This window comes from Humulus lupulus, chromosome 9 (genome assembly GCF_963169125.1).
Source record: "Humulus lupulus chromosome 9, drHumLupu1.1, whole genome shotgun sequence".
In the NCBI taxonomy this organism is placed as follows: Eukaryota; Viridiplantae; Streptophyta; class Magnoliopsida; order Rosales; family Cannabaceae; genus Humulus; species Humulus lupulus.
The window spans coordinates 22,457,652-22,478,526 of NC_084801.1; the positions used below are offsets into that span (position 1 = coordinate 22,457,652).

Sequence of the window (20,875 nt, forward strand, 5' to 3'; positions counted from 1 at the left end):
ACAAAAATTTGAATTTGATTTGTATTTTCCAATTTATGTTGATATTGATTTTGTTTAATGTTATTTCATTACTTAATTAAATTTGATGGTATTAAATCTTAAATTTGATTTCTATTCTTATTATTAAATCTTAAATATTTATGAATACAAGAGAAATGTCAGCTGATATAGTATCATATCACGGTGGAGATGGCGGTGGTCAAGACCCCACAGATCCTAGCAGAATACCCTCAACTTGCGAGTCAGGTTAATATCTAAATTTTAGTTATGTGATATATTTTAATCGTAATCTGTTTAAATGTTTAAGATTTACTAATATTTTTATTTTTATGTATTAAACAAATTAATAGATCGTCCTGCAAGAAGGAGGGGAGTGGCCCTGCCAGTAATATTAATATTGAAAAACGAAGGCGGGATGCTGGCAAACCACTTGAATCGCAACTTGATCCGGCGACAGACAAAGTGGTTGGTACTGAGCACCAAGCTTTTGTTCGTCAATTGAGTACTGAAGTTACATTACTATTGCCGAGACATTATTTAGATTTTAAAGATGTTCCTCAGCAATATAAAGACCAGGTCATTCAAAAGATGAAGGTAAAAAAATATATATAATTTTTTTATATTATACATTTTAGTCTATAAAAATTTTAACTAACAATTTTTTTTTTAGTATTACTATAATATCGATGGGCATCCAGAACCTGAAAGAGTTATGGGAACTCTGTATACGGAGATGCGCAAAAGATATTCAGAGAGAAAGAATATTAGGCATTCTCATTTCCAAAAATATTATTCTGGAAATCTGAATGATTTGGATAGTGCTCTCAATGCTATTCCTGACTTGTGCTCGAAGGATAGCTGGAAAGAAATTGTCGATTTGTTTCTGAGCCCAAAGTTTATAGCGCGATCCACACAGAACAAGAAAAATAGAAAGGAAATGAAGTATTTGTCGATGCAAGGCTCTAAATCAATGGCAGCGATTCGTAACGAATATGTAAGTAAAATACTTAACTTTATTCGATATTATTATATTATTAATTAAACTAACACTATTATTTTGTAGGATGAACCTGATGAGCATGCTAATGATGCTTGGAGAGATACTCATATAAAAAAATCTACGAAGACTTGGGTTAGCGAAACTTGCAAAGAACTACATGTAAGTTAAAGTTTTTTCTTTCTTTGTTGATCTTAAATTATAGTAATATTGGTTTTTTAACATTTTCTTTTGGCAGGAACAAATGACCCAAGAGATGGAGAGGCAAAATATTCAAAGTAGTCAGTCAGGTTCGGAATCTGCTTCTAGTGAAGGTTCTACTGCTAAATCAATACAGTATCAGGTTATGGATAAAGTCCTTGGCTCGAGGTCTGATTATCAAATAGGAGTGGGATACAGGCCTAGAGGCAAAGGGAAGAAATCAACATCTAGCTCCACAAGTCGAAGTTCAAGCCAAACTCAGTCACAAGTTCCTACTAATGTGACTCCATAGATGATGGGAGTTTTGGCTAAGATGTGGGTTAAGATGCGTGATAAGGTCGAGTTAGGAAATTTTCAGACTGATTCTTCCCTCCATGACCCAGGCTATGAAAGTTTATTGCAGCAGTTCTTACCTTCTCAACAACAAGGTAGTACATCCAATCAAAGCCTGGGGATGTCGTCGATACCACAGCAACCACAACAAAATTCTCTAAACATATCTGGTGGTTCCTCTCAGTCGCCACTTTTTAATTATATGTTTGGACTTTCTTCCCAGTTTCCTCAGACACAACCTATGGGAAGTCAGTTTGGAGGATTGCCGCAGCAACAGCAACAGCAACAACAACCTATGTACAGTCAATTTAGGTCGTTCATGCAGCAGCAGCCGGTATATCCTCATTATGGAGGATCGACACAGCAGCCCGTTTATAATCAGCAGTACTACACTACTCTGAATCAACAACAGCAGCAATCTCCTTTGATTCGCCCACAGCCTCGGCCATATTATCCTTCGCCGCCAGCACCACAGTCTCATGAAGGTTTGAGTCGAAGCACGAATGTTGAAGATTTTTAAATGAAACTTTTGATGAAGACAATAATAATTAGTTTAGGTTTTATTATTTATTTTGAAAAGACAATTTTAGTATTTTAAAGTTGTATTTTTAATTTAGATATTAATTTAAATAATATTGATTTTATTTCTAATTTTTTTTAATTATAAGTTTAGTTATTTAATATTAATTATATATAATTTATAAAAAATAATTATTTTTTTAAATATGTTTTATAATTACCGGCGGATTATTACCGGCGGAAACCGCCGGTAATAATGTGTCAGACGTGAATTCTGACCAAATTATTGCTGGCAGGCTCCGCCGGTAATAATATTATTACTGACGGGAGGCTAGTTCCGCCGGTAATAACGACTTTTATTGACCGGTTTTTACCGGCGGATTTTTGCCGGTGGAGACCGCCGGTAAAAGTATTACCGGCAGCTTTCCTGACTATTGTCGGCGGTTTTCTCCGCCGGTAATAGCTAGTTTTCCTGTAGTGTCCGAACAAGCTGAGCTAAGCTTGTTGGTGTGGTGTGACACTTGCTATTTTTGTTGAAAGACAGATCAAGGAAATGACGATATTTTGTACTTTTTCAAAAAACAACAAACATTATTTTTGAGTTTTTTCAAGCAATCATGGGGTGTACATAGAACAGTGTTCTTCAGTGCAGGAGGATACTGAGACAGAGGCGATATGGGCTATTTTATCCTGGGGACAGCGTGGTTGATAGGTTGCCTTGCACATTTTGAGCAGAGTCGCGAAACATCTTAAAGAAAGCGACTAAATGTTTGCGACTCAACCCAGAAAAGTCTGCGACTAAAGTTCGCGATCTGGACTATTTTATCTTGGAGACGGCGTGGTTGATAGGCTGGCTTGCACGATTTAGGCAGAATCATGAAACGTCTTAAAGAAAGCAACTAAATCTCCGCAACTCAACCCAGGAAAGTCTGCGATCTGAGCTATTTTATCCTGGGGACGACGTGATTGATAGGCTGTCTTGCACAATTTGGGCAGATTCGTGAAACGTCTTAAAGAAAGCGACTAAACTCCGCGACTCATCCCAAAAAATTTATTCGGTAAATTCGTTAATTTTTTATTTTTTGCAGCAACAACAATTAATAAGAAAACAGAGAGATTTCGCTGCCAATTCTTTTTGATAAATAAAATGAATAAGATTAGCCCCTTGAGTTGAACTACTGACTCCGTTTCTTACTACAAGTGAGGTATACCTTGTTAATTATAACCCCCTAGAACTAGAAGATCTATTTTAGCGATCGATCAATCTTTATTATGAATTCCCCTAAAGTATATATATAAATATATATTTATTATTTATATATGAACAGTGTCCTTTCTGTACCAGCACGTTAAATTATTAGACCACTTGTTTGTTACTGTTACAACATATATACATTTATGTGCCACTGCATGCGCGTTATTATTTCTTGGAAAAAGTTGAACTGAATTCATGTTGAGTCTTGTCTTGGTTTGATGAAGGCATTCATGTTAGGTCATATCATTGTTTTTCCACCGCGTAATAAACTCGTGTATTATTATTTTGTATAAATACAAATATATAAAAGATGCAACCACTGTTGATCAATCAATTATACCCACTCATGTACTGGTACAATTAATATCTCTGAGTATTATTATATCTACATATAACATTATTGTCATGTTTATGTATGTTTGGTACGTACGTACCGCTCTCCGAAACACATAAACAGATAGGAATTATTATCAACTGTATATATATTGGGTAATTCTAAAAGGGATGCATAGGTCGTTAACAGTTTTCGGCGTATTTTTTTTTTATAATTGTGTTTATTATAGTTATTTAGAATATATTATAAATTCTCAAAAAATTCTGAATAATTTACAATACCAAAAATTAGGTTCAAACAAACTGTTTTCCACGCTATAAAAAAAATTAATCACACGTCCAGGGACGGAGCCACTCTTGGCTAAGTGTAGCTCAAGCCTACACTGAAATATTAAAAAAAAAGCATAAGCATAAATATGTATATAATATTTAGTTATTGAGTCTATATTTACTAGCTTTATTTTTAATATAAGGAGACCTCACTTCCTAAATTGTCAAATTTATCTCAAGAACATATTAGTAGTCCATTAATTAGATTAAGACAAATGTATATATAAATATATATAAATTATTGTGTTTTAAAATTATAATTAAATTTATATATATTGTCATATTATTAAAATTTGTAAAAACATATAGAATATGGTAAAAACATATTGCAAGAATATAAAAGATTAATCAATTTTGAGTTATAAGAATGATGAATTATAAAGTTAATTTATGTGGATTTAACGTAAATCCACAAAATTTTGAAAATTATCAGAATTGAGAACATTAATTTCAAATTATTCTAAAAAATTGTGATGAAGTTCAACAAGCATACATCCTGAAAGTTCTTTATAAACCTTACCTCAAGGTATTTCCATTGTTAAAATGTAGAATTCAATCAAGAGCATTAAACAATGTTTGGTTAGAGGAATTTTAAAATTGATACTATTATAATAGAAAGAATATTTTTTTCTATGATTATTTTGAATAATTGATTGTAAAATAAAATAGAAGTTTAATATATTATTTACTTGTGTATATTGAAATATACATTTTTTTATATCTTGGCAATAAAGTAATCATCCAATGATTTTAAAACATGAATATTCGTAAATGCAAATTTTAGTTTATTCTTATGGCGATGTTTTTTTTCTTTAAATGAAAATATATATGAATATTTGAAAAGATAAATTTAGTATTAAAATATATTAATGGTGAATTAATGTTTTGTTCAAGCCATCACTGAGTATAATTTCTAGCTTCGTCACTGCACACGTGCAACAACCTGTTTGAACCTAGTTTCCGGCATTGTAAATTATTCGAAATTTCGTAAAAATTTGCAAGATGAAATAACTACAATATATACATTCATAAAAAAATCACGTCAAAAAATATTCACGAGACCAAAAATACAAAAAGTCACAAAAAGTATGCACCGTGCATACCTTCCATACCAATACCCTATTTTATAACTATATTATTTTGATATGGATGTAAAAACACCACTTGTGTTCACATTATTTGTATTATTCAACCCTCAAAAAGTTCCTTCGGTTGGAAATTTGTTCTGATAAATTTTATTATACAAATATATTGCAGTTATAAAGATACTTCTGATAAGTTTTTGATTTTTTTTTTTTACAAGCACTGAAATAAGATTCAATCAATTTGTTTTAGGTGTATATAAAAATGAAAATAGATACATATTCTTTTAATCCTGATTTTGGCACCTTAAATTATATGTAAAATTTCTCAAAAATTTATAATAAGTTTCCTAGTTAGATAAAAATAATTTTAGTTATAACTTGTCTATATATAAAAAAAAAAAAAAAAAAATTCATATCCACAGGAACATTTTCAATGTTCCTACCATAGAAGCCCCCATTTATAATTCTTACAATCTAAATGTAGTTATTATGTAAAAAAAAAAAGGCAAATACCATTTTTGCTCATATGTTATGCAAAAATTACCGATCGAACCCTCTGTTTTCTTAAATAACAATTTAGACCTTGTGTTTTGCAAATTTGAACATAATATCTCTGAGTTCGATTTTGGTCCAAAAAAAAATTAAATATGATCACAATACTCCTAAAATACACCACTAAATAATTAAAAATATCTAAAATAAATATTACTAACTTAATTAATAAAAATTTAAGTTAATATTTAAAAAATAAAAATATATATTTGACTTCTTTTTCTTTCCTCTCTCCTCTATCTTATCTTCCCCTTCCTTCCTACTCTTCCATTTCTCTCATGTTCTTCTTCTTCTCTAGAAATTGTAATGGCGTGGATGAAATGACACCTTGGTCGATAGTGGGAGGCGTAGAGCTCACGGCTGATGGTGCGACATGGGGAAGCATAGATCTAGTGTGCTTGGTGCAACGAGGAAGTTGCAGAGCTTGTTGGTGCCTTGTGCGATACAGGGAGGCACAAATCTGGTGTGCTAGTGCGACAAGGGAGGCCATTTTCATTTGAACTAGATTTGGTTTTCTTGGTTTTTATTTGATTGATTTCTAGTTCAATGCTTCACCAGCAGTTGTGCTTCACGGCATAAAGCTTTGATGGATCTTTCTCAGCTCTCCATGGTAACAAACAAGAACCAACCTCTTCTCAAACCAATCCCAAAGAGTAGAAATCGCCAGCAACCCTGTCCAACTGTAGGTCTTCGGTAACTTCCACATATATGGTTTTGACTTTTTTTATTTATTTATTTTGAGATTGAATGTTAGTGTAAACTTGAGATTGATTATGCATTTCACTTCCCTAATCTCGTGTTTTTTCCATTTGGTTTTTGAGATTGATTTTGTAATTAATATGAAAGTTTCACTACGCCAAAAGAGGGCTACGACTTTGCTTATTTGCGTCGGTCCACGCAATTTACTGACACAATAGCTTTATTAGGGACAGTATTGTAAATCAACAACGACTGTTAGATATCTGTCATTTACATGTAAATAGACATTATTGTATTGATTATAGAGTCGACTCATAACCAATGCTAATGTGGCAAACGCATCGGTTCTGAACCAACGCTGGGCCCAAATACTAAGCCCGCGCATTAATCAAAACGTGTGTTTTGGGTATAGTGTCGATTATGAACCGACACCAACGTGAAAAATGTGTTGGTTCTGCACCGACGCTAGGCCTAAATATTAACCCTTGTCCTTTTCCTCCTCTCATTCTCTCCTTTCTCTCTAAATTGAAAGGCAATTTCAGCGACGGTGCCCCCCTCGAATTGAAGTTCACAAGGGACTTTGTTTCAGAGCCCAACCAAAAGAACCACTTAAGCGTCACGTAAGTATTGTTTAATTTATTAGCTATTATATAATTTAAACTTTTATTGTAAAATCATATATAATTTTACTATAACTAATTTTTTGAATTCATGTGTAGTTCAAAAGCACAATGGTGTACCTGCTAGAAGAAATCAATAACGTCGAGATAAATGGGCAGAGTCAATGTTACCTCATCTTAGTGTCTGATGAGAACTAGTGCTATCTAGTATGTACGTACCTCCATATATCGATCGAGTATGAATATAATTTTTTGAGTCATATGTCGATCTTTACTTAGATTAGTTTACTAGCTAACTTATTTTTTGTCTCTAAATAATGGACTTAGATTAGTTACTTGTTAGGAAAACTTATACATGATCTTTATTTATTTTCATGTAGATCTAATATTAAACAAGTTAATATGAGACAACCTAGAATATGTTTCTAAAATTGAATTCAAAGAGAAATAATGACAAGAATAATTACATTATATGCAGTGGAATAATAGAGTTCGTCCTTCAGTTTCTCTAACCCTTGTATCCTTTCTGTCGCTGAGTATTACCAAGAAACTGAACCGATCTTCAATTTTCTTCAAAGTCTTCCAAAGTATCCTTAGAATCACCTAGACTAGAGTGGGCAATTCTCAATACATGAGATAGATACGGAGAGAGAGAATAAGAGATAAAGGACAATGAGGCTTAGAAAGTGACTTATGTTTAGAGAGAATCTAAACCCTATTAGAAACTTGTGTTTTGACTTTTGTTTTCAACTCTCTCTTAGCATTCCTTTTATAGACTCAATTAGGTCATTTATTTAATTAAAAAATCAATAAAATAATAGTTAATTAATAGCCTTAGGTCAAAATTATCATGGGCTTTAGGCCCTTGAAATTTCTCATTTGATTATAAGCTCATTGGACTTAAAATCAAGGCCTGTATTATATTCTATTGATTTAACTAATTAAATAATTATTCACATCCTTTATCAAATTAATTATTTATAATTTGAACATTGATTTAAACATATTCATTAATTTAGATACCAATTTATCTTAATTAATAAATTTGCCCTAATTTATCTTTTCTTCTCTAAATAACATCACTATGTGAAACTATCCAAAATTGACCTGGTCAACTTTGATAATTCTAATTGATAATTAAATCAATTAATTGAGACTATCTAGATGATTTTATCCAAGGTACAGTGGGGACCATGGGCCTATGAAATCCAGCTCCAATAAGTTATCATAAATCTAACAAATAAATTTACTAACTTATTAATTCCCTGTGACTCCACAAAAGACTAGGAATTGCACTCTCGAATTCATAGAATGCTCTATAAGAAATATAGGTACGTTATTAATTTTCCATTGTTACAACCATAATTGTCACTCAATCATCTATAGACGGTCTACAATGAGATAAGACTAAAATATCATTTCACCCCTCATTGTATTTTATCCTTAAAATATTTAATTCCTTGTAAATGATATTTCAGTAAACTAATATTAATTACTGAAATGAGATCTCTATCATTTAACACCTTGAACCAAACTAAAAGAAAACCATCGTTTCACTTCTTCATCAGAAGTTATAGATGTTCATATCTATGATTAACACTCCCACTCAATTATACTACCGAGTTCCCAAGATGTAAGTATGGGCTAGTCCGTGGGGTAAGCTGGTAACGAACAAGTCAAAGAACTCAAATAATACAATCAATTAGAATACTAACCACTCAGAATTGAGATTTAATTGACCTATGGTCAACTATATGATATGACTAGAATAGATAATAATGGTATGTTTACTTATCCTATCAACTGTCAATATTGGTCATGTCCGATGTAACAAATACATCCAATCTTATCTACTTTGCTAATGTTCTTGAAAGAACATAACACTACAATGTATAAGTAGATCATATCGTGGATTGGAAAGTGTAAATATTGTGCACTAACCAATCTTAGGACTAACTTATTTTTAACATATAATCATATTTATATTCCACTGTAATTACGTCACTATAAATACGATTAGCTATATGCTCGGATTTTAATAGAAGTTTAGATTAAACAAATAATCATGAAAATAAACATGTGAGCAAAGTGATTGACCAAGTCAAAAAATGATTTCTATTCTTTTATTGAGAATAAAAAGGATTACAAAGAAATTGAGTTTTAATTAGGGCATAAAACTCCAACATTACTAACTTATTTTTTGTCTCTAAACAATAGTTAAGTTAATATAATTTGATTAGAAACTTAGTCATTGTTTTCCCTCGAGTATATGATTGTTATTTTTTGAATCACACATCTCGACCATTATATATATATAGTTTCATATAAATATATATTTTTGATATATACGTGTTTCTATCTTTCTTCTTCTGTTTTGATGCAGGGGGAAATGGCAGAAACAGTTGCATTTCACAATTTTTAAATTCATCAGCATCGGTTTTGTACTGACACAAATGTTGTTGTCGGTCTGTAACCGACGCATTTGCACATCAGAGGCGTTGGGTGTCGGTTACAAACCAACGCATTTGTCAGTCAGAAGCGTCAGTTATTAACAGACGCTTCTAATCATCTTAATTGTGTTGCCTTCAACAGCATCAGTTTCAAAACTGACACAATTGGGAAAGGCGTCAATACATAACTGATACTGAACCCTTATTTTTAATAGTGTTTTTCAAATCTGGGTTTTGTATGTATATGTGCTACTACTACAAAATACCCTTTGCGGGACACTTTTTTAGGACACGCACATAAATGCAAGTCCTTAAAAATGTCTATAGAGTTTTTAGGACACTCATTGAGAGTCTTGAAAAAACACAATTTAGGACTCACAATGAGTGTCCTAACAAAATTTGGGCTGAAAAATTAGGAATGGTGACTTTTAAGGGCTCGCTTTACGAGTCCTAAAAGAGTATTAAGGGCTTTCCAAGCAAGCCCTTAAAATTGTTAAGTAAAAGAGACTCAAAACTTTCACTTTTTCAAAAATTATAGGGGTTAGTAAATTTTTCAGCACAAACACAAGAGCAAGGAAAATTAACTCTATCATTTGGGGATTTAGGGTTTGGTATTCTTAGGGCTTGGGGCGGCTGATCGGAGGTGGATGTGAGGTTGACGCTGACTGCTGGGATTTGTGGGTGGTGATGGAGGAGACGTGGGTTCTCGGCTCTAGCAACCGTGGGCTCTCGGCACCCATGGAACTCTTTTCCGGCGGCGGCGTGGGTTCTCTGCTCCAAAACCCTAGCTCGCGGTGGCAGCAAGATGCATTCTCGGCGGCGGCATGGATTCTCGGCGACTTTGTGGGTTCACAGTAGAGAACTAGTTTTTTTTTCATTTCTTTGATAAATAAATACTTATCTTATATAAATATATATGTATGCTATTTACCTATACTATTCTTTTTTTTAATTCTGTATTTAATATGGCAGAATAGCTTTTTTTTTTCTTTTTTGTATTGAATATGAGGTATGCTTGAGTTTATTTGATAGTGTTAGTATATATATATATAATTGTATAATGCTCTAAATATAATGAGATGGTTATTGGATTCATTTGGTATAATTGAAGCTTGATTAAATTAAATGATATTTAATTTTTGTGGCATGAGCTTGTGAGTTTACTTATAGGTACTTTCTTGATTACCTTTTCAATTTACTTATAAGAATGGGGTTGAGAATGAGTATATTTTGAGTTATTTTTTTGTGGTTGATTTAATTATAATACTATATGATATGATTTTAGTTTTGTTTTCTCATTGAAATATGGCACTAGTTAACAAAAAAATTAAGAATATTTTTTTTATTCTAAAAAAAGTGTTTGATTTTAGTTTTGTTTAGCATTGAAGAATATCTTTTTATTCTAAAAAAAATGTTTGATTTTAGTTTTGTTTTCTCATTGAAATATGGCACTAGTTAACAAAAAATTTAAAGTGCTAGCTAGCTTTTGAAAAGTTGTCATCAAAACACATACTTTTAAAAATTTCTAACTAGAACTTTCATTATTGGGTTGATGAAAAAGGGTCCAAGAGTAAATACTAGAGAAAAAGTAAATAGGATCCATGGTATATGGAAAAGATTAGAGGAAAACATTCATGAACATTATTCTATTTATTGCTAATTATTTAAGAATTATAAAATAATGTGTTTATGATTTATAAAATATTTTAGTGATTCCTTTTAAAAATAAAAGATTTAGTGGTTTGAAACACATGGTATATGCTCTCTAGGAATCAACATGATTTACTATTTAAATTATACTTATGTGAACTATTTAAAATTAAATGTCAACATCTAACCTTTTTCTTTTCTTTTTTATATAATGTTGATAATGATGTTTAGGTTAATATTTTGGTTGGTCTTAAAGCATTGGATTGGTAGCTAATCGTAAGAGGTATGTTGTATTTGATTTTTTTTTTTTTTAAAAATCAATCTTTTAAAATTTTGAATAATAATTGTATTACTTTAGTGGAGTTTGAATATCTTAGATATTCATCCGTAGTGAAGTAGGTTTTGAGAATTCTTTGTGTTGCGGTGATAACGGAAGATTGAGAATTTGCATGCCTTAGTGAAGTAGGTTCTAAAAAATTTGTATGCTGCGGTGATATATGGATGAAAACATGTGTGTTGTTTAATTTGTTTGACATGTTGGTGTTGATTGTGAGAGATGGCTAGGCTAGAAAATTAGGGGACATGTTGTCCGATTTTCTGTAGATTTTTTTATACTTAGTTTTTGTTTTGTATGTTTATTTTATTTTCTTAAGTTTTAATTTTTTATTAAAAAAAATAGGCGCAATATGGAAAATGAATGAATGTCAGATGATAGGTTGTCAGTAGAATATATAAAAAGGGTCGATGAGTTTCTTAAATTTAGTTTGGATCATGGCAAAGATACAAACTATATTTGTTGTCCTTGTAGTAAGTGTGGAAATATGAAAAAGATGACTACCACAATGATAAAAGAGCATTTATATTTCCACGGGATAGACAAAAGTTATAAAATATGGTATTGGCATGGTGAAGAGCTTCATGTTACTTCGGACCCTCCTCGGATGAATGAAGTTCAGAATTATAGGCAATTTCATCATAAAGATAATTTAGATGAAATGATTGACGATGCATATTATGAATCCGAAGTAGATCCTGTTAAGTTTGAAAATCTTCTTAATGAAACTGAAAAGTCGATTTACCCTGGTTGCACTAAATTTACAAAGTTGTCGTCCATTCTTAGATTGTACAATATGAAAGCCAAAATTGGATGAGTGATAAGAGTTTCACAGAATTGTTAGTTTTTTTTTAAAGATTTATTGTAATGCCCCGAAATCCCTAATGCGGTTTAATGACTGGATTAGTAGGCGGGGAGGGCCATAACTATTTAATTATGCCATTAAATGATTATATGCATGTTTATGTGAATTATATTGTAATATGATGTTATATGCATGCATGTGGGTCCACATTTGATTATTAGAGCATTTTGGTAATTTGGCCCGTTGATGGCATATTTGTGTATTTTGGTGCATATTATGAGCTATGGATGAGATTCCTTTATTATGGAGATATATTCGAGCTATTCGGCATGAGACAGTCTTATATTGTGAATTAGCGGTTTTGTCATAACATGGTCTTTTATTGGGATATTGAGTAATGAGAATGTTATTTGATGATAAATTGGGAGTTATTGAGATAAGGAGGAAATGCTGGAAGTTTTGACTATAATGCCCCCAAGAGTGTTTTCGGGACCCCGAGCACTAGGTTTTATTTGAGGTTACTTAAGCTTGAAGTAGCTAGTCAGATAGAACTGTACGTTAGAAAACCTCTTTCTCTCTTCCCGTTAGTTCATTTTACCATTCGAGGCATTTTCGAAGAAATCTCGAGTTCTAGGAGTCGAAATTAAGCGAGGATCGAGGCATAGCAATTCTAGGAAAGATTAGAAGCTTCTTGATCGAAGGATTTGATGAGAAACAACCCAATCAAAGGTAATCTAAGTTTTGAGTTTTTAGAGTTTCTAAGCTTCGAATTGGATTTTGTGAATCGTTGAGTTTTTGGTTCGTTTGAGCCTCGGGATTTGATGGTTTTGGATCATTGGGAAGCTTGGGAACTTTGATTTTTGGATTTGGAAGTGTTTAGGTATGTTTTTAGAGGGTTTGGGATGAAGGAAATCGAGTTTATGGCTGGTTCTGGGTGGGGGGCCTTGACCCTGTTTTTGGGCATCGCGGCCCTAGCTCGAAGAAGCAAGTGGAGGTATTTTGGCCTTACTGGGCGCCGTGGCCCTGAATGAGGGGCGCCGTGGCCCTTGCTTCTGGTGTGGCTGGGGGCCGCAACTCAAAGTGCTAGGGTCGCGGTTCTTGGGTAGTTTTGAGCCTGTTTGAGTGTTTTGACCTCGGGAACTTGGTTTTAGGCCTCGGGATTGTTCCTACTACCCGGATTAGTGGGGATTGATGTCCCGGAGGCTAGATCTTGGTTTGGGAAGCTTTGTTATTCATTTTATTGATGGTGTTCCATATTTGGTTATGACTAGGTGACCGCTAAAGGTCTAAAAGTCAGATCATTCTCAAGGGTCGTTCTTTTAGTCATTCTCGCTTAAATCAGAGGTAAGAAAACTGCACCCCATATGTGACATGCATGATTGTTCTTAAGGCATGTTGGTTAATAAATTTGGACATTGATTGCATATTAAATGCTTAGCAGAGCTTGCTTACTTGTGTATGGCACTGATTAGTCAGGGACGGTACTGGTCGCATATTACTGACCTGAGAGCTAGAAATGGCATAAGTGTCCTGAACGCAGGGTCGATTGAAGATTAGATCTAATCGATATCACCGTTGAATGACTCTAGGAGCATTAATGTTGGACCGACCCTAAGGTCGATGGAACTTATAAGCGCTTGACTAGTCTAAGACTAGTTACTCAGAGCCAGGGCCGAAGGCCTAGGTGACTGCTTGTCACATGGCTAGGGAGCGGAATCCCATGGTTATGACTCTATGGTCATGAGGTAGGTTATGTTGGTGACTAGTCATCATGCACCTATCCTGTTTAAGCTAGTGAAAGGTTCACTTATTTGTAAAGCCCCGGTGACCCTAACGTCACATGGCTAGAGGGAACGGAACTCACCTTAGTGACTTTTGTGACTGTCACTCATCTGTTTTGGACTGAGAGTCCTGAATAATGATTATGATCATTGTTGATACTGTATTCATGATATATTGTGTTTTCTTGCTAGACCTTGGCTCATGGGTGCTATGTGGTGCAGGTAAAGGGAAAGAAAAGCTCACCCAGCCTTGAGTGAAGAGCTTAGGTGGTGATGTGTACATATGCGGCCGCTTGACCACCACGGCCAAGGAGTTCTCAGAGGAACTAGAGGGTTTACCCTATTTTTGCCGCTTAGGTCAGCGGGTTTGTAAACTTGAAACTATAATGACCATTTTGAGTTGTAAATAACTTGTAAATGTTTTGATGGGCCCATTAACATTTTTATGTTCTAAATAAAATATATCCTTCCCTTTTGATTGCTTTTCCACCTTAGCCTGTTAATAACACTTAGAAGCACATTTTTAACCAAAGGACTCGGGTAGCGAGTTAAATTTCCGGTTCACCGTAACTGTTCTGGAGTAACCAGGGTGTTACATTTATTGCCTGAAGAAAATGAGATGCCCGCGTCATTTTATGAGGCTAAGAAAACTATGTGCTCATTAGGATTGCAATATGAAAAAAGTACATGCTTGTCCTAATGATTGTGTATTATATCATAATAGCCTTGTAGATGCGAATTCGTGTCCTACTAGTGGTGTGTCCAGATGGCGAAAGAAAATAAATTCAGAGGAAGTTAAGGAAGGAGTACTAGCAAAAATTTTGTGGTATATTCCTCCAATTCCTCGTTTGATTGGGTTTTATCAAAATGTTGATCATGCTAAGAATTTGACTTGGCATGTGAATGAGAGAATAAAGGATGGTAGACTTAAACATCCTGCTAACTCACCAGCGTGGAAGACAGTGGATTTTGAATGGCCTTCATTTGTCAATGAACCTAGAAATATTCGTCAAGCTCTTTCTATGGACGGAATTAATTCTCATACTTCTCTCAGTAGTAAGTATAGTTGTTGGCCTATTATGCTAGTCATATATAATTTACTGCTATGGCTTTGTATGAAGAGGAAGTTTACCTTATTAACCTTGTTGATATCAGGACCTAAACAACCTGGTAACGATATTGATGTCTACTTAGCTCCCCTAGTTGATGACTTGAAAACTTTATTGAATGGAGGGGTTAGGGCTTATGACACATACTGAAAAGAAGAGTTTACCATTCGAGCGGTGTTGTTATGGACAATCAACGACTTCCCTGCTTATGGAAATTAATCTTATTACAGTGTAAAAGGATACAAAGCTTGTCCTATTTGTGACGAGAAGACTTTTTCTCAATATCTGAAACATTCCCGCAAGGTACTATATGGGACATAGAAAATTCTTGCCCCGGAGACATTATTTTAGAACTTGAAAAAATGCATTCAATGGTGAACAAGAGTTTGGTTTGGCTCCAGTTCCTTTGACTGGGAATCAAGTACTTAATAAAGTATCTGCAATTCAGTTTAAGGTAGGAAAGCCTATTGTTTGTCAAATTAAGAAGAGGAAAGGTTACGGAAAGAGTGTTGGCAAGGATAAGAATGAATTTAGTATGACTAGTCTAGATTACTCTAAAAGTCCTTGGAAGAAAAAAAATCAATTTTGTTTGAGCTTGAATATTAGGAAAACTTTCATTTTGCGACATAATTTAGATGTTATGCACATTGAGAAAAATGTGTGTGATAAACTAATAGGAACTTTGTTAAATATTCCTAATAAAAGTAAGGATGGCATTAAAGCTCGGAAAGACTTGGCTGCAATGGGCTTGCGAAAAAAGCTACATCCAAAAGTTGGTCCTAAGAGAACATTTTTACCGGCAGCTTGTTACACACTAACTAAGGATGAGAAAATAGAACTCTGTGGTTGTGTATACAATATTAAAGTTCCAAAAGGGTATTCTTCAAACATAAGAACGTTGGTGGATATGAAGAATTTGAATTTGGTCGGCATGAAATCTTATGATTATTGTGTCCTATTCCAACACATTCTAGTTATGGTTATTCGTGGTGTGCTACCTAAAAAGGTTCGAGAGATAATCACACAGATGTGTTTGTTTTTCAAGTATTTGTGTTGTAAGACGATTAATATATCAACGTTGGACAATTTACAAGTGGAGATTGCTATAATCCTGTGTTACTTGGAGTGATTCTTCGCACCTTCTTTTTTTGACATAATGGTGCATCTTACACTCCATTTGGTTAGAGATATTAAAATATGCTGACCTGTTTACCTAAGATGGATGTATCCCTTTGAGTGATACGTGAAGATTATTAAGAGTTATGTTAGAAATAGAAGTAGACCCAAATGATGTATTGTTGAATGCTATATTGCAAAAGAAGCCATTGAATTTTTTCAAAATACTTGCATGGTGTGACAAGCGTGGGTGATCAATCTACATTAGATAAAAGTAATGGTGGTTATGGTGGAAAAGGTGGTGTTGTATCCTCAATAAGTCAAGATGAAAGACACGAAGCACACTGTCTTGTATTGCAAAACATTGATGAGATTCAACCTTACATCGAGTAAATTATCTTTGACAGTACGATATGATAACACATTGTTGTGATATTTGTATTGACTCATACTAATTTTGTATACATTTATGAAGGGATCATTTCGTTTGGATTAAAAAAAAAATCCATCTAAGTCAAAGAACCAAAAATGGATCCAAGATGAACACTATCGTACATTTAGTACTTAGTTAGAGAACAAGGTATTGATTTGAGTAAATAATTTTATATCTTTTATTTTGATTGCATGACATGTCATTAATTTTTATTTCATTTTTGGTTTTTAACAAAGGTTGCAATTGAAGTGACTCAAACATCAAGTCATGTGTCAGACATAGTTAAGTAGATTTCCCGTGGTCATTCTCTGAATGTATTTAAGTACCCATCATACATCATCATTGGTACTCAATTCAATACTTTAGAACGAGATAATGTAAGAAGCACAAAAAATATTGGAGTTTGTATTGTAGCAAAAACTGTGCAAATCTCTAGTTCAAGGGACAAAAATCATGTAGAGTGTGATATGACATGTTATGGAGTAATCCATGAAATTTGAGAATTAGATTATATTACAACTAGAGTGCCAGTCTTCTTGTGTGATTGGGTGAAAAGTGACAAGGGAGTAAATGTTGATGATTTAGGTTTTACATCAGTTGATTTAAATCGAATTGGGTACAAAAATGATCATTTCATAATGGCAACACAAGCCAAACTATTTTTATTATGTGAATGATCCATCAGACAAGCAATGGTCAGTTGTGGTTCCTACTCAACCGATAGATTGGAGAGACAAAGAGAATGATGTACATAACCTACCACTCCTTCAGCAACCTGTCACAATTCCCGAACCACAGCTTACCGAATACCCTATTGATGATGGTGTAGATGACGATGATATTTTTTTGTGTTTTGATGGTGACGGTATATGGGTTGATCATATAAGTTGATAAATGTTGACTTATTTTTTTTTTCTTCTTAAGGTTGGATGTGTTCATTCTAAGTTTAATTTTCCTATTATGTTGATGATTGCCTATTGACATTGTTAATAATCGTTTCCTTGTCAAATATTTCCATGCCTGATCCAGGAGGTTTTGATGATGATTGTCCACTTCCTAGACTTGATGATGATTGTCTACTTCCTGGACTTGATGATGTTGGTCAAGAGGAGAATGATGATGATGGTATAGAGGAGGTGGGATCTAGTAGAGGACTATGTACCATGCCCGACATAGCCAAGATGCGAAGTGAAGGTGTTAAGGTACCAATAAAGTTCAACGAACATGGACAAGAGATCAGTACAACAAGATCAACATTAGGATCAATGATCGAATCAACTATAAAGAGATGTGCTTCAATCACACACGCGAGTTGGGATAAAGTCCCAAAATCAGACAAAGAAAAATTATGGGATATCATTAAGGTATTATCACTATAATATATGTTGTTTGTATTTTTTATATTGACTAATGATATGTATTGTCTTCAATTGTTGGCTACGTTTGACATAGAATATAAAGTAAAAAGAAAAATTATGTTAAGGGCGGCAAAACAATGGAGATCATTCAAATCCTATCTTACTAAAGTATGCATCCACGATAAGCTGGATGCAAATCCGACCATCAAGAGGTTACTCACAGTTGATCACTAAAACATAATGGGATGAGTTCTGTGTTTCCCGTATGACTGATGATTGGAAGAAAAAAAGAAAAATACATCATCGAAATAAAAAATAAAAATAAAAAGAAACATGACCACCATATGTCACGAGGTGGGTATTTGTTGCCAGTGGAAAAGCTGCAACAAAATTTTTTTGGACTCGAGGTGTTTGAAATCGACAGGTCACAGTTGTGGTTGGTGGGACATTCTAACAAAAATGGTGAGTCGATTGGTACCGAGGTAACAATCGTAGCTCGCAACATAGTAAGTGTACTACTTTTTATATGATCGGATTACTTAGTTTTAATGAGAATAACTATATTTTTATATTTTCTTTGTAGGAGCACTATAGTCAGTTCATGAGTTATGGAAAATTTGAACATGATGGGTCTAAGATTGTGCTTACTATGGCATTAGGCACCCTTGAGAGTAGAGGGCGACTGAGGGGTATTGGGCTCGGTGTAATGCCTGGCCAATCCTAGAAAACCCCACGATCCAGTAAGAAGAAAGGAATAGAGTTTGAGACTTCCTCAGTTGATGCTTGATTTGTAATGATGGAAGAAAAATACCATCAACAAGAAGAAATAATGAAACAACAGCAGGAAATGATCAAATGACAAGAGGAAATGATGCGACAATTTATGGAACAGATGAAAGGACAACATAGTTGCTTTGGAGGATCTTTTCATGCGTCAGTGCCAAACTATGGATCACCCATAGATCAAGCGACACCATCTCATCAGGTATCACCGCAATCGCAGCATCAACCTCTAGCATCACCGCCCCCACAACCAAAGGAGGCACCTGTGTTTATCCCCACTTCTGGCTTAAATCAGGTATAACATTATCTTGTTAAAATCTAAATTCATAAACTTGTATAACATATTTATACATAAAAATTTATAAATATGTGTAGGATAAAATGATTGAATGCAAATTTGCATTAGGGTCTATCACCAACATCTTTGGTAGGGGATACATTCTAGTTACTAGTAGCACAGACATCCATGGAGAAAACTACCGCGGTGCACTTGAGTTTGTTGACCAACCTGATGCTCTACTTATTCATCCGATCCCTACCAGTGAGATTTATGCAGTCAAACAAGTTATTGGGACTTTGATACGTTGGCCCAAGTCGCTAGTAATCTTCAATGGAGCAACACATGTATTTTTTTAGGACTATTAAATTTTTATTTACTTATTCCATTATTAATTATTTGTTAAGGGCATATTAGGAGGTCGTTAAAAAAAACAGGAAAGCAAGCTGGGAAAAAAACTTCTCTACCATTAGCACCACAAACACAATAACTAGTTCCAAAACAAGCACCTAAGGCGTCATTGTCACAAGAGGTGCAACAACCATCTTCGTTGTCGCCTAAGTTGAGACAAAGTTTATGAAATCGTCAATGATTGGCCTAAACATGATTATGACGTTGAAGTGTCCATTAACTTTGATGTGTTTGACCATGCTAGCTTGTGAATACTTTGCTCTGCTTCGGGATGAAATACTTGAATTTTGTAGAAAGGAGATGATTGGACAATCATGCATTGTCTTCTACATGAGGTATGCTCTATATGAAGATAATAATATTTATTGTAAGGATTTTCTTTCATCAACTATTTAGTTTTCTTTTTAATTAATAATATTTGTTGGTAGGATTTTGTACCAGACACTATTATTAGACGAGGAAAAGAGAAGTTCGTTGTTGTTTATGAATCCTAATAAGGTTTGTACTTCCGTGACTCGTGTAGATAGTCATGCTTAAGCTTTATGTGATAGGATGTTATACTGCATGTCTAAAAAGAATGATTGGATAGTTCTGCCTTATAACCATGCGTAAGTTTAATTAATATATTTTTCATTGATACAAAAAAATAGAATCCAAAGTTAAAACTATGTAATACTTGTTCTTTCAACAGGGAGCATTGTATGTTATTTTTATTATATCCCAATTGGCATTATGGGTGTTTTCTCGATCCTCTCAACGCACCATTAGATAACAGGACATCCATCAAGGAGACCATCAATGATGCATTTGAGATGTATTTCACGAAAAAAATAAAAGCACGTAAAAAGATCAACAAGCGCCCAGCAAGAGTAATGTATTTCCAACCTATTGTATGTTTCTATTTGTATATGAATTTATGTATATATAAAGATGTTTAAGATATTTAATACTAAGATTTGTACATGTATTACCAATCTTTATATAGTGTCGTAAACAACCAAACAATATCAACTGCAGATATTACGTTATGAGGATGATGAAGAATGTATTTATCAATGCTCCTCATATCAAACATTTATTGCCAAAACAAGTAACAATGAATATACAACTACATAATATTAATATAGTATAATTTTTGTATATGCTTTGAATTTATTACCACTAATATAATTATAATTAAAGTTTTCTTTCTTTATTTTTTCAGTTCACCTCTGACAAACCATATATTACTCAAGAAATTGACGAAGTTCGAGAAGAATGGGCAATGTCATTTTACAACTGGTTAGAGCAAAATGAAACATGTTATAAGCTAGCTTACAATACATGTTGAGAATTTTAAATTTCTTTTAAATATTTTTTATGGGCGTTTTTTTAGTGTTTTCTTTTCAAATTTCTTTTAATACATTTTGGACACTCAAATGGATATATTTTTTAAATCAAAATG

General features: G+C 33.6%; 1 protein-coding gene across 1 annotated transcript; it reads left to right on the forward strand.

Moving 5' to 3' along the window:
* The first annotated feature begins 1,493 nt into the window (after positions 1 to 1,493).
* On the forward strand, positions 1,494 to 2,510 carry LOC133799505 (uncharacterized). The gene is made up of 2 exons (XM_062237519.1): positions 1,494 to 2,016; positions 2,347 to 2,510. Exons 1-2 carry the CDS (start codon positions 1,494 to 1,496, stop codon positions 2,508 to 2,510), a joined length of 687 nt encoding a protein of 228 aa, XP_062093503.1.
* Positions 2,511 to 20,875: the final 18,365 nt, after the last annotated feature.

Bases quoted from the DNA above. Each gene is read 5' to 3' on its own strand.
- LOC133799505 (XM_062237519.1), top strand. From the start codon at position 1,494: ATGGGAGTTTTGGCTAAGATGTGGGTTAAGATGCGTGATAAGGTCGAG. The intron at 2,017-2,346 runs GTTTGAGTCGAA...TATTGCTGGCAG, and splicing joins AGCACCACAGTCTCATGAAG to GCTCCGCCGGTAATAATATT.